The following is an 18,188-nucleotide window of genomic DNA, read 5'->3' as shown; positions in this document are numbered from 1 at the left end:
CTTAAAGTTTTTCGCTTTCAACCTAAGTTGGGTGCAGATGTTTCAAAATGTTTCACGTTTAACAATGCCACCAGGCATACTGAGCTAGAGAGTAAACAATTCTTGACTGAAACAGTGACCTGTTTTAAATATTACCCACAGATCCTGAAATGACCGTTATTTTCCAATATGAGGTGACAAAAGAAAGAGGTAAATAAAAGTTTCTTTCAAAAATACTTGTATTAGAATGTGGCCTCCTCCTGGTATGAAACAATCAAACGTACCTCAAAAGTATAGGTGCTATTTATAGCATTTCAATTATGGCTGTATGGTGTGTGTGAGTGCTTGCATGCACATGCGTGTTTCCCATCAATATAAGCATGTAACAATTTGGGTGTGAAGAAGACTATTACACAAAGATATCCACCTATCGCAACTGAAATCACCTAAGAAGCAGGTTTGTGGGTTAAAATTATGAATGACTACTTCACCACTCCCTTCAAAAAAATACATGGGAAGTCATACTATGTATTCTTTAGGGAAAGATGTACTTGTAGGACGTGCTAAAAATTTAGAAGAGAATAAAAAATATTTAAAAGAATAAAAGTCCTCCCAAATTTATGTGTCATTCTTGTACAGGGCTGTGCTAACCTTGCACGTATTGTGACCTGGATGTAAGATGGCAAAACAGCACAAAGGTGCATTTTGTTAGCACAAAGCATGTGATTACTTTTCATTTAAGTGCCTGAATGCCACAGACACCATTTTAATAAATTGAACAAGAATGGTTAGAATCATACAGGAACTCTAAAATAACAAAATGAACAAAATCAATATAAAAGTTAAGGTTCTTAAGATCATACCAGGAAATATTATAAGAGAGAACAGCATGTAGGTGAGATTAGGTACTAGACACAAAACATAGAATAAAAAGACAGAAAAAAAGCAAACATTTCAAAATGTTATTTTGAACTAAACAAAAAAGTGAAAAAGTGAAAATGAAAGTAAATGGTAGCATAGTAAAGTGGAAAAAAAAAAAAATGAACCAGGAGATGGAGATGAACTGAGTTCTAAGCCTAGTTCTTCAATTAAGTATAATAGTAAGAAACTAACAGCAAATCATCTAAAATAAGAGAATGAACAAATAACTCTAAGGTTCTTTAAAGATGTCAAACACAAAATTAACACCCAACCAATTTCCTCCTGCTCTTTCTAGTAAGTTTTCCTGTATCATTCTGTGTATTTGTTGACAAGTGTGCTGCTGGTTGGGGGAGAACAATTTTCCTCCAAAGTTTTAGTTTCATTGTGATGTTCTCATTCAATAGTCACGGATCTTATAAAGATGTATTACTTTAAATGACAATGTTTTGAGAGTAGACTGTAAAAAAAAAATATAAGAAAAATAAGGTAGCCATTTGAATATTAAGCTATAACTTACATTTTAATTACTCTTAATTAATCAAAGCATTTTTCAATGTTCTTTAAAATACTATGAAGTACTCAAGAGAAAGAAAAAAATATACAGTACAGAGAAATGAATAAATGAAAGTCAATGCTTGTAGTGAGGTATGAGGCTCACATCCCATCTCTGTTAGCAATAAAAATGATTAATCTCTTAATCATACTTCAAATAGAAAAACTAGCCTATATTCTCAAATCTTCAAGAAAGTAGCAAAACAGACAGGAAACAGAGATTGTTTTGTGTATGTGTGTGTGTGTGTGTGTGTGTGTGCGCGTGTGTTTAAATCCTTACAGCATGGAGAAAATAAACTGGGATAGTAAGTACTCCTAAATCAATAACAGTTATAGAGAACACCACAATCAAAATTTCTGTAACTTTACTTCAAAGATAAAAAAAAGTCTAACTATCCCTGTAAGAACATACAGGAAAATAGCAATATTGGTTGTCTCTGTAGAGGGGAACTGTATTAGGATTTCATGAATAAAAGTTGAAAAAAAACTTTACTCTAAATTCCTTTAAGTACATTTTGATTTTATTAATAGAACTATATAAATATATTTTCTATCAGAAAATGATTTTTAAACTATTAATGGAATACAATACATAAAAACCTTGAAATAGGAGTTCATTAAATTTAAATATTTTACTTTTTTGAAGAAAATTAAAAAACCAGACCCAGACTAGGAAAAAATTACAATTCATATCTGATAAGGTCTTATATCCAGAATATATAAATAACTCAAAATTCAGTAATAAGAAAACAAATAATCTATAAAATTTGAGGAAAAGGTGTGAATAGATAAAAACACACTAAACTTTGTTATTAGGAAAATAAAAACTAAAACCACCAAGATACACCACCACAAAAGCACTAGGATGGCTATAATAAGACAAAAAGTATATGCAAGTGAGAATATAAAGAAACTGAAACTTCCAAACATTGCTGGCATGACTGTAAAATGGTGCAGCCAGTTTGGAAAAGTTTAGCAGTTTCTTAAAAAGTTTAACATAAATGTATCATAGTACCCAACCATTCCACTCCTAGGAATCAATCTATCCAAGAAAGATGAAAACTTTTCCACACAGTGATCTGTATGCAATCGTTCACAGCAGCATTATTCATAAAGGTGAAAAGGTGGTAGAAAACAAAAAGAGAATAAAAGGAAAAAAAGTGAAAAGGTGGAGCCTGGCCAGTGTGGCCCAGTGGTTGAGAGTCAACCTATGAACCAGGAGGTCACAGTTCGATTCCGGGGCACATGCCCCGGTTGTGGGCTCAATCCCCAGTGGGGTGTGTGCAGGAATGATTCTATCTCTCCCCCTTCCTCTCTGAAATCAATCAATTACACAATATATATGTATATTTAAAAGTAAAAAGGTTGAAATAATCTAAATACCCACCAATTGGTGAATGAATAAATAAAATATAGTATATATTCTTAATGGACTACTAAACAGCAAAAAAAAAAAAAAAGAAAAGAAAAAAAGAAAAAGAAAAAGAAACTTCTGAATCACACTACAAATGGGATGAAACCAAAAACATTATGCTAAGTGAAATAAACAATCACAATTTTGTATGACTCCATATATGTGAAATATCCAAAAGAGGCAAATTACAGAGACAGGAAGCAGACCAATAGTTTCCTACAATGGACAGTGAGGCACAGATTAGCTGCCAAGAAGCAAAACTAAACTATTGAGGTGACAGGTATGTTCTAAAACTAGACTGCAGTGATGAATGAACAACTCAGTAAAATTTATTAAAAATAAAAATCATTAAATTGCCAAGAAATTATTTAATTGAAACTCTTACTAAAAACTAAAATTACACAGTAACGAAAATAGATTAAGACTGGAAGACAGTATTATGGTCAACCTAATGTCAATTATGCTATGATTTTTTTTTCAATTATGCTGATTTAATTATCATAAATAATGTTTCAGGAAAGACACAAAGAAAGAATTCAGTAATTGAAATTTTGAGTAAACATTTAACCCAGCATTAGAAATATGAGGGTGTGCATCAAAAACCTTAACTATATAATCTAGTACAAAACACTCATGACAAATGACAGCAAGACCTAATGATATATTTATAAACTCTTTAACCAATAAAACCTGTTCAATTTTAATAATTCTGAGTACTGGTCAATAATTTCTTTTTAAATCAATCTGTTGGTATTTTAGATGGCCCCTCGTCTCCTGCCCCCATTGAACCTTTGTGCATTTAGAAGTGCTAGATATACACAAGGATGCCAGAAAAGGCAGGCAGATTTAATTAAGGAAAACAAAGGTAAGATATTTTATTTAACTACCTCTTATTCCTTTAGAATGAAGAAACACAGTAGAAAATTAAAAATAATATTTATCAGAACTGAATTTACAAATGAGAGGACCAGGAAACCAAAGATGTGATAAAAGGATAATTTAAGAACAATGTATTTTATTTTGTCAAAGAAAGTCAATTCCTTATTTTGTTAATGCCAGTAATTTATAAAATAGATTAAATACTACAAGCTTCTGTTTCAAAAGACTTTTCCCTATAAGATAATGAAAATTTCTTCTGGCCCAGCTAGCTTGGATCAGTGGTTGAGCTTCCACCCAGGAACCAGGAGATCACTGGTTCAATTCCTGGTCAGGGCACATACACGGGTTATGGACTCGATCTCCCGAAGGGTAAGGGGGGTTAGGGTAGAGGGTGCGGGAGTGCAGCCAATTGATAATGTCATTAATGTTTCTAACTATCTCTCTCCCTTCCTGTCTCTTTAAAAAATCAATAAAAACATACTTAAAAATTTCTTCCTGAAGTAACTAGCAAAAGTTATAACTGCAGAATACTTATGTTACTTTAGGAACAAAGGGCAATCAAAGAAATGTTTCACTACTGCTAATTACATTACCTTCAGGAGCAATCACAGAAGGACAGACTTCTTTGAGGAGATCTCCTAAAGTATGCAATTGTCCATCTGTAGCCACAGGACGAAAAAGCTTCTGAATGAAAGGTCGTTCAGTCGTTGTCTATTTGAAAAATGAAGAAAGAATTCAAACAATTAAGTCTTTGTTGCTAGAAATAACAAATTAATAGATCAGAAATTTAAAGCTTGCTTTATATTTCTTTAGATATAGTGTAATCAGAAACATACATCATCAATGTGGTATTATTGCTCAGAATGCTTAACATAAAGTAAATCTAGCAATGAGGAAACATTCAAACCCAGAATGTAAAATGCTTTAAAACAACTGGCCTAGATGACTCAAAAAAGTTTTCAGAAGCAATAAAAAATAAAACAAAAACAATACAAAAACATTTAAAAAGGTTGACAAGATATAACAATTAAGTAAAAAAATAAAACAAACCTTGACTGAATACTGGATTGGAGAAGAAAAATTTAAAAATCAGCTATAAAAGATGTTCTTTGGAATAACTTGGGAAATAAGGAATGAACACTAGACAGCTTTATTAAATTAATGTCAAATTTCGTAGATGTCAAAATTGTGGAAGTGAAGGGAAAGCAAATGTAGAAAAATGTTAACTATGGTGAATCTAGATGAAGGATTTATATTGTCTTAGTTGTTTTATTATTTTAACTTCTCTATGTTAAAAAAATTTTCCAAATAGTCAATACAGCAATAGTTATTAGCACTATATCATAACTTATTGCTAATTGATTTTAATGTTTCACCCACTTTTATAATTTTAATTTTCCTGAACTACCTCTATAGGAGCATGTCAAAGATGATGAAAACTTCATCATGACACAGTGCAGAAGCTCTGGAATCAGCCAGTCTACTAACTGAAGTATTGTTCATGAGCTTATGATCTTGAGCTCAGTTTCTGCAGAAATTTGGGACATTCCCTATTTCTTTTCTTTTCTTTTATTTTTTTTAATTGATTTCAGAGAAGAAGGAAGAAGGAGAGACAGATAGAAACATCAATGATGAGAAAGAATTACTGATCAGCTGCCTTCGGCATGCCCCACCCTGGGGATGAAGCCTGAAACCTGGACATGTACCCTGACCAGTAATCCAAACAATGACCTCCTGGTTCATAGATCAATGCTCAACCACTGAACCACAATGGTCAGGCCATAATTAAAGAACTGTGCCAAGCACAGAGTAAGTTAATAAATAAATATATGATAAAGAGAATAAAAAGAACCTCCTCCCTTGTTATTTTATTTTAACACACTAGAGGCCTGGTGCACAAAATTTGTGCACGGGGTGCACGAGTGGGGGAGAGCTGTCCCTCAGCCCAGCCTGCACCCTCTCCAATCTGGGATCCCTCGAGGGATGTCCGACTGTCCATTTAGGGCCGATCCCATCGAGATCAAGCCTAAACCGGCAGTTGGATAACGCTTTCACAATCCAGGACTGCTGGCTCCCAAAAGCTCACCTGCCTGCCTTCCTGATTGCTCCTAACCACTTCTGCCTGCCAGCCTGATGTCAGTAATTCTGGTCAAGGCAGGTAGCTGGGTTGCAGACAACCAATTGATGTGGCTCTCTCACATCTATGTTTTTCTCTCTATTCTCTCCCTCTGCCCCTTCTTTAAAAAATAAAAAATAAAATTGCCGAAACCGGTTTGGCTCCGTGGATAGAGCGTCGGTCTGCAGACTGAAAGGTCCCAGGTTCGATTCCGGTCAAGAGCATGTACATTGATTTGCGGGCACATCCCTGGCAGGGGGTGTGCAGGAGGCAGCTGGTCGACGTTTCTCACTCATCGACGTTTCTAGCTCTCTATCCCTCTTCCTTCCTCTCTGTGGAAAATCAATAAAATATCTTTTTAAAAAAATCAATGGAAAAAATATCCTCCAGTGAGGATTAACATCCCCTTCAAAAAGTTAAGTCCTTCTCCGTAAGTGTTCACAGCCCCCATCCAGAACCATATCTTTTCAAATTCTTTCTGCTTCCTAGCCTGTTCTCAATCCTCACAGTTTCTGACCACGTTGTACTTTCCTGACTATGGTCACCACACTCTTGGCAGCACTCCAGCTCTCATATCTGGCTTCACCTCTACTACCTATTCACTTCCTACTTCCTATTTTGGGTTAGGGCTGATTTCATATGCTTAGGTAAATTCTTGCCTAGTCCAGTCAAGCCTGGTGATCCTTGCACAGTCCTTATGGCTGCCTCCTGCTCCCCAAACAGCCCAGATCTACACCCTCAGAATCTACCCAATCCTCCCTTTTTCATAAGGGGAATAGCTGGAATACAATGGTACCCATGTGAAATTAGTGGATAAGGAAAGAAAAGTGAGATTAGGAAAGGCTTGGTTGAAATCCCAATTTACAACACAACTGACTGTGTACTGATGGCAACTTTCATTAATCTTTGGGAGTCTGTTTCTGAATTTGAAAAATGGGAATAATATATATCTTTAAATGGCTGCTATGATAATTAAATATGATGAGATGCATAGAACATTTATGCAATAGGTGCTTAACAAAGATTACCTAGTTCTTTTCATTCCTCCCCTTTAAACCACTGTTACTAGTAAGTGTAGAACCAAAGGTAACACTATTTAGTCTCTACAGAACCACTAACAAAGAATGAAAAATAGTTGATATTTGACCATCAGTTCCCTTTGAAGTCTTGTTATCGATAATTAGAATATGTAGCACAAATAAAAACAGGGGTTTACACAGGATATGCTCCCAGACTTTATGAACAATGACACATGATATGTGCTTCAAATTGTCACATGCATATTAGGCCTAAGATATATTCATGCATGTCAAATTTTGCATCACATGCTTTTTAAAAGAAGCCTCATATTAAAATTAGCTTAAGAATATACACAATTACAATACATCATTAAATAAAAAGATCAGACCATTTTCAAATGAATGCTTTTAGACCTTTACAGTAAATAGTCTTTTTGGTGGTGGGAAGTGGGATGGGGAGTCTGTACCACTTAATCAGATGACTTTTATCCCTCTATATAGGAAAATAGAAGACTTGAAAATAAGCACTTTCTGTAGTTATGCTACCAGAGCCTGAAGTCCACTTTTAATATTCCCAACAATTCTAAAAAATAATAATTAACATTTAAAAAGCTGTCATTATTATAGTCAGGGACACTTAATCCTCAAAGCAGTAGTGTTCTAATTAAGACTATGATTAAATGAAAACACCATCAGAATTATATCCATACATCTGGTTTTAAGTTTATGTTTTGTCTTACTTAAACTTGTATTTATTATAATTCTGTCTAGACAATGCCAATGTACTTTGTCACATAAATAGTTAAGGCAAAGTTTCTTCAAATACAGGTAACAGCCTGTGTCTTCTTCATATCCTTTCACTGAATATCGTGTGTTACAGGGAAGCTCCATTTTTCTTTTGGTCACAATGAGATCAATTTGGTGCTGTTTTGAGGCAAATTATTAAAAAAATTACATTGCTTAAAATTTTATATGGAATTCTTAGTAGTCAATGAAAAGCTTTTTATAAAAGTGCTAGACATTGATGTTTTTAGTAATAATTATCTAACTAAAGCTTCTCAAAAATGATTTCAAAATCATACCAAGGGAATCAGTTTAAATTTTACCATCTATAAGAGTTTTTAAAATATCTTTGTTAATTTTCCCAAAAGCCACACTAAAAAGGTAGGATAATACAAAAGTAAAGCAATTAATAAATTGTTCTCTCCTGAAGAATGAAAAGACATTTTTATATATGGGTGACTTCTTTAAAATATAAAATATATATCCACACAAAAATTTGTATATTAATGTCCATCAATTAATTGGTAAGTGGAAATGTGATGTCTCCATACAATGGAATATTACTTGGTCATAAAAATGAATGTACTGAAATATGCTACATCAATGAACCATGGAAATTTAATGCAGGTGAAAGAAGCAAGACCTAAAAGGCCATATATTGTAAGATTCCTTTTATATGAACTGTTCAAAATAGGCAAATTCACAGAGATAGAAATTAGATTAGTGGTTGACATGGGCTGGAAGGAAGGGGAAATGAAGAGTGATAGCTAATGGTGTATGGAGTTTCGGTGTATGGAGTTTCTCTTTGGAATGTTATAGCATGTCCTTAAATAATGTCATCTATAATAATAAAAGCATAATATGCTAATTAGACTGGACAGCCGAACGACCTTTTGGATGTCCTTCCAGACAAGCTTCTGGACAAAGATGTGGCCGTGAGGGTCTAGCAAACCACCATGGCTGCGAGGGCTGAGCCCTTTGATGAATTTTGTGCATCGGACCTCTAGTTTCATTATAACATTGATGGATAATGGAGGAACTTAACTCTTCTTTATATCAATTAGCCTATGGTAAAACTGTTTTCATTATACATTGTTTCCCTTAAAGTCACAGAACTTATTGAATACATTAAATGAGGATTATTGTATGTAGTAGTGATGGTTGTACCAACTCTAAATATTCTAAAGAGAATTAAATAAAATACAATTTAAAGGGGTGAACTTTATGGTATCTAACTTCTACCTTAATAAAGCTGTTATTGAAAAGTAAATGTAGCCCAGCCAGTGTGGCTCAATGGTTGAGCCATGACCTAGAGCCAGGAGGTTGCAGTTCGATTCCCAGGCAGGGTATATGCCCAGGTTGTGAATTCAACCCCCAGCAGGAGGCAGCCAGTCAATGATTCTTTCTGACCATTGATGTTTCTTTCTCTCCTCTCCCTTCCTCTCTAAAGTCAATAAAATAAAAACTTTTAAAGTAACTATATATGTAAAAATGCTCATGTGGTTGATAGGGGCAGTGCTTCTAGGTTGGTTGCTAGATTCAGCATAGTCTGATTTATAACTATTCATTATACATGTTGGTTTTATAAGTTTTTAGGAAATAATCTATTTTTAAAAAATTTATAATGCTTAAAAAAAATTTTAAGGTCAAGAGCCCCAAACAATAAGGATCAGAGAAATACTCCTGTCCTCATCAATTCAAATAATTACAGGTGTTTTTTTTTTGTTTTTTTTTTAAAGAAATTGTATAGCATCATGGCAATTTAAAGAATTTATTTAGAAATTTAAATAACTTTGCTTTAATTGTTCAGCAAAACACATTCAACTCATGTTGACACTTAAAATGAAGCCAAAAAGTTGTGAAATTACAAAATGCTCGTTTAAAAGGGGAAATGTTTACTAAAATATTAAGATTCAGATTTTAATAATAAGTAATCTATCTTACCAAATACAGTGTATGCATCATTTAAAAAAACCCCCTCTTTATTCATAAAAGTACTGCCCAGATTGTAAGCTCATTATGTCTACTGTTGCTGAGCTTTCCCAGAGCCCTCTCTACCAGTCAGGAAAGCACAGGAACTCATCATCCTACTTCCTTCCTCACTAGGTTGGAAGCTCTGATTCCCACCCACACTCCTGTGACCAAAAGGGGAGGACAGACTCCACAGTAAGAGGAACTCTTCCTCTTGCAGATTCTCGAGTTAGCATCTGGAATGATACAGGAAAAATACTACAAACGCAGTTAAGGTTTACAGTACTGATATTATAGTTCACTTTTATTATTAATTACATAGCCTACCTAGGAATTTTATTATTTGTAATACAAGTGCCTATCTCCAATAAAAAAATCAAATTTTTGGAACACAGTAAATGTAGAGAAGCCTGTCTACAGAATTAAAAACGGGCTGATATTCTCAACAGCATCTTATTTCAAGATAATCTGACATCACCAATTTGGCAAATGAAATTAGTTTCTTTTCCATAATAGAGGTTTTAAAATTGCATAAATATGCTGTTATTTAGTACAAGGAAATATATGTGACTTTTAAATAGGGTATGAAAAGGACTGTATACATCAAAGGTTAACTCTTGTATAACTTAAGTGACAGTTTATCCATCTGAGAAAAGGAATGCTGGTGAACTGAGGGTTGTACAAGAAGCATTCTGCTCCAAAGAATTCGTTAGCAAAGAAGATACTGTGTGGCTAAAAGCTATAATCACTGTACTTAACTTAAAGTCCTCTTAGGAACCAGGTCTTAAAAAATGATAAACTTGGCCTCTTGAATAATTATCAGCCAAACTGCAAAATGAGTGCAAGAGTATGTTATTCCAACTTAAAAGATAGTGCTTTACTTAAGGAATTTTACTTACTGTTCCAAAAACAGCATCATTATTCTCCAGAATTAATTAAAATGAAACCTTCCTTACTACACAGAATGATTATAATAATATTTCATGTGAATCCTGTTAAAACATTCCAAAGTAATAAAACTATTCATTTACATGGGCTATGGCTTAGGAAGGCATGGAAGTGTAGTTTTAAAATTTTAAAAGGATAATGTGGTAAGGAGAAAAACAAATTTTTAATTCCACTCTATTAAGGATTCCTCAAACAATGTAGAAACCAGAGTTCAAGTTACACTTTGATGTGTAGATCCTTTTGAAAGCTACTCTACCCTGTTTTATATGAAGCATCTGTAGCTAAAATGAACACCTAGTGAAGAGTATGGATGCTGCCTTACATAAGCAGACGTCAGAACTGTCTGTCCCAAGCTGATTCTAAGTTACTTTAAACATGTATACACTCAGAGTCAGAAATTAGCTAAGGCTTACTTCTTAGAAGTAACAGATAATTACCCTCATCACGATGAAAAGGATTTTAAATGTAAGCTAATAGAGGTATTTTTCCTCCAGCAAAGCTCTGCTTTTAAAAGTTCAAAACTTTAATTAAAATAGGAAGTGCTTTACTATGTAGTAAAGACACTCTTCAGATTAGTGACACAGAGAAAAGGAAGGACTCTGTCAAGGAGAAGTGGGACAGAAAGATAAAAAAGGGAGGAGAAGAGGAAAAAAGGGAAAGTAAGAAAGACTAAAAGGATAGACATATCTACTGAAATACATTATTTCCTTCAAATTTTAAATAGCACGAGAACTATTCTGGATTTTTGAGTCTTTACTGTAGCTTTGAAAATATGCTATTTCTTTAAATATATGTTAATTTTCCACATTTCAAACAATGCTTTGAGGCCAAGTTTAATATGATGTAAAATATGGCTAAATGAAGGTTGAGAATAACACACATTAGTTTTATTTCTCACAAAGTTTCGTGCACATTAACTCAACCATATATCTAATATACAAATCACTCAGTGAACTCAATCATTATTTGAAATCTTCAGCTTACTAATTCTTATAATTTCACTAGTTCAGCTTTAATTGATTTATGTTTTGTACATAAATGTGTCACAACATATGCATACAGACAGGTGACTTGCATGAAAAGATCACACTCAACATAGACATATGGTCTGCTCAAATATGGTTTCCAAATTTAGATTCAATTCTGTTGAAGTTAATTATGATCAGACTCATCATTCCATTGATAGAGACCTCTCTCTACCCCTACCCCTCAGCAATACACTCAAACGGTGGCTCTTTGAACCATCATTGACCCTCCTTTAAATTTATAGCCTTTTTTGAAGCAGACTTTTGAGAGATACATCCTGTTTAAGACAAGATATACAGTACTTTGTAAAATGCTCCCAAGGCATCAAAGTAAGATAATACTATTGAATGTTTAAACTAGGCTATATTTCTTAACTGAGAATTAACATTTTAATATATCACAATCTGCAAAAGCAGCAACTTGCCTAAAGATTTGAGGAGTTTCAAGTATATATATCATTATCTGTATCTCTATGTAATATCTGTATCTCTATGTAATATCAATATAATTGTTAATACACACATCAATATATCTATACATACATGACCATATATATATATATATATATATATATATATAAAATCTCTTTGCTAGTATGTGCTTGTCTTATCATTATGAACAATCTGTATGGATCACAAACCAAAAGTATTATATAGTTCCCATAAAACCTTAAAAGTTAAAAACAAAACAAGTATGGCTCAACAACTAAGACATATACTTCATCAAAGAGCATGGTATGCCAAACAAATTTACCAGGATCAGATCAAAAATAAAGAATAGGATATTGGCTTTTGTATTTTTAACTGGTTTTTCCTTCTAATATTCCTAAATAATCATCCTATATATTACCTACTTAAAATTATTAGCAAGTGGTTATTTTAAAAGTATGAGTAGTTAGATCAAAAGCAACTCTCATATTTACCCAAAAGAAGGAACCACTACTAAGAATCAAAGCCTAGTAATTCTGTTCTTAACAGACAGGTGCTGTGTGTTCTGGCATGTTATATGAAAATCATTTATGAGAAGAACAGAAAAAAATCAGAAAGTAGTTTTCACTATTGGAACAGATAAATGATTAAGCAAATTTCCTTACACCATGAAATTGTCAACAGATTAAATGACCACACTAAGGGGCACCATTTCTGGATGTTGGCATTTTCTGAGGTGAAAAAAAAAAGGAAATTGAGAAGAAAAAATGTGATCATGACACAAATGAATTTGGGTTTTGGAGATCTTTTTGAATAGTAGGCTGAAGGAATGAACATTCTTTGTATAGGAACTAAGCTTAGACTGGCAACTGCCAAGACCTTCTGATGCCATCAGTAAACTTGGACTCTAGCATCCATGTCAGGGAAAGATAGGGGACTGAGTCAATCACTAAGGCAGCAGTAAACTGCCTGACTGTTCTAAAGTATAGGCCTGTGGTCGGCAAACTGTGGCTCGCAAGCCACATCCAGCTCTTTGGCCCCTTGAGTGTGGCTCTTCCACAAAATACCATGGCCTGGGCAAGTCTATTTTGAAGAAGTGGCTTTAGAAGAAGTTTAAAAAATTTAGTTCTCAAAAGAAATTTCAACCATTCTACTGTTGATATTTGGCTGTCGAATAATTAGTATTTGCTTCCTGTGTGTTTATAGGCTATTTCTGGCATATATTATCAGGGTTGACTATTCCTCCAAGAAACTCAAATATTAATGGTAATCTGAGGTATCTTAATAAAGAATAATAATAAACCAAGAATTAAACTTAATTGAAAAATATTTTCTTAAAAGAGTTATATACTAAGATCTTATTTTGTGATGTAAATACTATTGAGTACTTGGGTATGAACAGCTGCTATCATTTTACTCAGAAGTTATAACTTTTTAAGCCATCTCACATTTAATCTGAACTTTCTTTAAATTTCAAATTGACCAAATGGAGTTGAACTCATTTTCACTATATCTACTGATAGTCTCAAAAGGTTATTAAGGAGAGGTGAAATGATCAAAAGCAGAAAATAAGAAAAAAAAATACCAATAACTGACAGGAAGATTAACTTTTACATATGTTAGAATACTATAAAAAAGCATCTTACTACAATCAAGAATTTCTTTATGGAGGAAGCTAAACATTTTAATTTTAGTGAAATAATTAAGACCATCTTATAATAAATCCATCTCTTTTAAAATAAGGTATTTAATAATTTAGTTTCTAATAATACCCCATACATGCTTGGAGAGTTCATGTTTTAATGTGATAACTAAAACTTGCTTAATTGGTAATTAGAAAAATAACATTCTGTAAATAAAAGAGAAACAAAACCACATAATTTTGGCTTATCTGTTTCAATCTCTTCACACTAAAGGCAGGATGTTATGTTTTTACTTTCTGTCCATGCATTTTCTCTATTAGAAGAAAAAATGAAATAAAGGTAGGAAGCAACCAAAAGGGTGGAATAATAAAGGAGCCTGATGTGTGTAGAAAGTGGAAAAATCTCAAATGGAAAGCTATGATACAAAAGGGTAAAAAAAAAAAAAGAAAAAAAGTAATGACCTTAACAATATATCAAAGAGAACAGTCATAAAGACTGTGGGCTCTGTGGCCATACTACCTGGGTTCAAATCCCAACTCACCTACTTACTAAGCTGAGTAACCCTGGGCAAGTTCAATAACCATCCTTCATCTCAATGACCATATTTATAAGATGGGATAGTAATAGCACAAATGAACTATAGTGAGCATTATAGAATGAATACATAGAAAATATTTAAAATAGTATCTAGCAAATAGTAAAGTACTAAATAAATGTTAGCTACTATTGTTATTTGTCTATAATTACCAGCAGTACTTTTCTTAATCTTAGAAATATTAAATAAAACAATGACCTAGCTTAGTGCAACAAATAATGAGAAAATGCTGATTTCGTTTAATAACTTTAGTAGTTTGTGATAATAAATTTAGATTGCTTTCATTTTCCTAGCAATAAATTAGAGAAAACTTTTGCTATCATATTATCTGCATTATTTTGTAACTAATAATGCAAAAATTTTAAAAGTTCTGATAAATATCATTTGCTCTCATCCAACATTTTAAAAACAGTAAATCATCTGCATCAAAAAGTTCCCATCCTTATATATAACAATTTTTTTTAAGTTACCTGCAAAATAAACTAATAGTCCTCGCTTTTATTTTTCAAAATCCCACACAGGAAGCGATTTCAATCTAAAACCATCTCAGAGAATAGTGGCTAGCTTATTTTTATTTAGCAAGGGCAATCAACACTTGCTGTGTTGGGCTGCCCCCTACAGGCCTCAATTTACCAATTTCTTTTAAAAGGTCTATATGTAGAGAATATCATTTGAGTTTTACATTAAGAATATTAATATTAATACAATGCAAAGTATTATTAGTTCATTCAAGGAGAAAATTAAACATCTCTGAGACACATCAATAAAGATACAAAGAGAAATGAAGCAATTCCTTCAAGAATCTGTAAGTTAATACAGAGAAACTACAAAGACTTCAACAGATCTACAGTAAAATACTACAACATAGCTTAAGAAATAGCTATATTGGATTACAATGGAATATAGAAAAATAACTCAGCTAGAAATTCAAGACTCAAGTTCTATTTCCATTTCTGCATCAAATACCCAGTTGAACACTGGATAAGAGTTTTGTGCAAGTTCTTGTATCTAAAATTAAGAGGTTGAATTAGATGATCCACAAAGGCTTTCTTTGGTTCAAATATTCTACAAGGTAGTCCTCAGGTTACATAGGACTCTATGTAAATTGTTTTCGTGGTTACGTTGCCATTTCTCACTTATTTATATAAAAAAAAGTTCCATCATTTCGATGTATGTACATATACATGTTTTGTGAACAATGTGTGATCGTTGGTATCTGTTTTATGAAAATCAAACTAACAGGAACTAAAAGTGCAAATGGCAAGGAAATAAATACAAATGTAATGTACATTTTAGTACATTACAACATACAATTCTAGGAAATGATCAAAAGGGAGTCCAAGGTACTGAGTCTACCAACTTGAAGTGGTAAAGCCATAGGGAATTAAAACAGCAAGAGAGGTTATGTGAGTATCTGGTAGTGATGAGAAGCAGATTTGGGGGACCAAACAGAACCTCACAGAGAAAATATCCTAAGACAAGAAATACACTGATAAATGGAGGGAGCTATTTATTTCCTATGTTCTACTAGTCATAAAAATAAAAGCCTAGAGGAGGCATGACAAGCCATCATCGTTGCTGATAAAACAATTCACAGCAAAATATATTGATTTAAGTCAATAATAGCTAATAACATACAACAAATAATTTGCAAATTATTTAATACATACCAGACACAACACTGTATTAAAAGAATTACATATAATCCTCATAACGGCCACATAAAATATTATTATCCCCCTTTTACAGATTATAAAATTGAGGTCCAAACATGTAAAGTGAATGGCCCAAATCACACAGCTAGTAGGGTCTATCAATGAATGTTACAGATTAAATTCTTCCAAAATTTTTCAATTTATCAGAATAATAATTGGAAGACAATCCCCAAATAATCAGGAATGTATGACTTTTACAAAAAGTAATCAATTATCATTTATAGTAATATTCATGTTCTTAAGCAATATACAGTTAAAATTCTTATATTTAGAAATAATTTAAAAAGACAGATTTCTCTTTTATAAAAGCTTAGAAAACTCCTTTATTCTCTTCCCCAAATTTCATAAAAACCTAATCTAACAAGGAGGGGCTTGAGCTGATTAATTTAATTTGGATGCAATCATTGTGTAAGAAATTCTCAGGACTCTCCAGCCCATAATCTGACCGATTATCTAAATTTTAAAATTTTATTAAGGCATAAAATTTCATACAATAAAATGAACACATTTTAAGTATATAGTTCAAACTGTAACAAACTGTTATAGTTTTAAGACCATCACCCCAACATGATAGAGGACATTTCCACCATCCCCAAAGTTCCCCTTTGCCCCTTTTTCAGTCCATGTCCATCCTTCTCTACCACTTGGTCTTTCTTTCTGTCACTACAGATTAATTTTGCCTGCTCTTGAACTTCAACAATTCAAAATTTTTTAAATAACTAAGATTCCAACTCATTTCAAAAAATAATTCGAGTTAGCATTGAAATACATCCACAAAAAGGAAAGTTTAAAAATTAAAGCAAAATAAAACCAAAGAAAAGAATGCTGGACTCCACTTCTTTAGTCTTTTAAAATTGAAATCACAATACTACAAAAGAAGTCTTCATTAATTGAACCAACATACGTCCATAGAGCATCAATCTCATATGCAGCAACTGCTAAAACCTCAATGAAAACATTCATTCACCTTCTTGCAAAAAAGATATTCTTTTATACTATGCAAATGTGTATACACCATTTTGAGATAGATGTGTACTCTAGTTCCTGTTACACTGCTCAATACTTGTGTGTCCTTTGTCATTAATTTCCATCTTATAAAAAATAAGCCCAGCCAGCTTGGCTCAGTAGTTGAGCACTGACTTACGAACCAGGTCATGGTTCACTTTCCAGTCAGGGCATATGTCTGGGTTGTGGGCTCAATTCCTAGTTTGGGGTGTGCAGAAGGCAGCTGATCAATGATTCTCTCTCATCATTGATATCTCTCTCTCTCTCTCTCTCTCTCTCTCTCTCTCTCTCTCTCTCTCTCTCTCTCTCCCTCTCTCTCCCTCTCTCTCCCTCTCCCTCTCCCTCTCCTCCCTCCCTTTTCCTCTCCCTTCCTTCCTGAAATCAATAAAAATATTTAAAAAAAAAATATTTGTCCTGTCAAAGTAGGAATATTGTGTGTGTGTGGGGGGGGGGGGTTCCAATGGAGTGGGGTGGGGGGAGGAGACATATGTAATACTTTACTAGGTGTATCAGTTAATAATGCAGATTTTGTAATCAAAGAAAAAACGATAATTTCAAGAGAAACATCAAAAGTGCTTTATTCAAAGTTATGTCCATCACGAGCTACACATTCCCCCATCTTTCGGGTAATTTCTGCATACCGTCCCAGTAGAACTTTTCCTGTTTTGAGGCATTCAGAGACACAATTTTCCACTTCTTCATATGTTTTGAAGTGCTGCTCAGAAAGTTTGTGTGCCATAGATTGGAAAAAGTGGTAATCTGAAGGAGCAAGGTCTGATGAATATGGCGAGAGGGTTAATACTTCCAAGGCAAGATCTTTTAACATGTCTTTAACTGATTTTGAAGTGTGTGATGGTGCATCATCATGAAGCAAAATTATTTTGCCGTGTTTTCTGGCACATTCTGGTCATTTCACAATCAAAACGTAGTTCAAATTTATTTTTTGTTGTCAGTAGTGATCAGTTTTAATGGTTTCACCTGGTTTTATAAACTCATAATACACACCTCCTTGATCCCACCAAACTCAGAGCATTATCTTCTTTCCAAAGTGATTTTGCCTTGCAGTTGATGTTGATGGTTGACCTAAATCAACCCATGACTTTGTGCATTTAGGATTCTCAAAATAAATCCACTTTTAATTGCCAGTCACAATTTGATGCAAAAAAGACTTTCTTTCATGCCATTGAAGCAACA

The 18,188-nt window shown here is 33.3% G+C and overlaps 1 protein-coding gene across 4 annotated transcripts in view; it reads right to left on the bottom strand.

Moving 5' to 3' along the window:
- ATG5 (autophagy related 5) overlaps nucleotides 1-18,188 on the bottom strand; it is an 89,271-nt gene that overhangs the window by 16,570 nt on the left and 54,513 nt on the right. For 3 of the 4 annotated variants that reach the window (XM_036414138.2, XM_036414136.2, XM_036414139.2), the window contains one exon: nucleotides 4,339-4,456. In XM_036414138.2, the coding sequence (XP_036270031.1) occupies nucleotides 4,339-4,456 (118 nt within the window). Of the gene's footprint in view, nucleotides 1-1,316; nucleotides 1,358-4,338; nucleotides 4,457-18,188 lie in introns of those variants that run through there. The other variant, XM_036414137.2, reaches the window with a different exon arrangement.

This window comes from Pipistrellus kuhlii, unplaced genomic scaffold (genome assembly GCF_014108245.1).
Source record: "Pipistrellus kuhlii isolate mPipKuh1 unplaced genomic scaffold, mPipKuh1.p scaffold_m20_p_5, whole genome shotgun sequence".
NCBI classification, from domain to species: domain Eukaryota; kingdom Metazoa; phylum Chordata; class Mammalia; order Chiroptera; family Vespertilionidae; genus Pipistrellus; species Pipistrellus kuhlii.
This window is presented reverse-complemented; position numbering and strand designations above follow the sequence as displayed.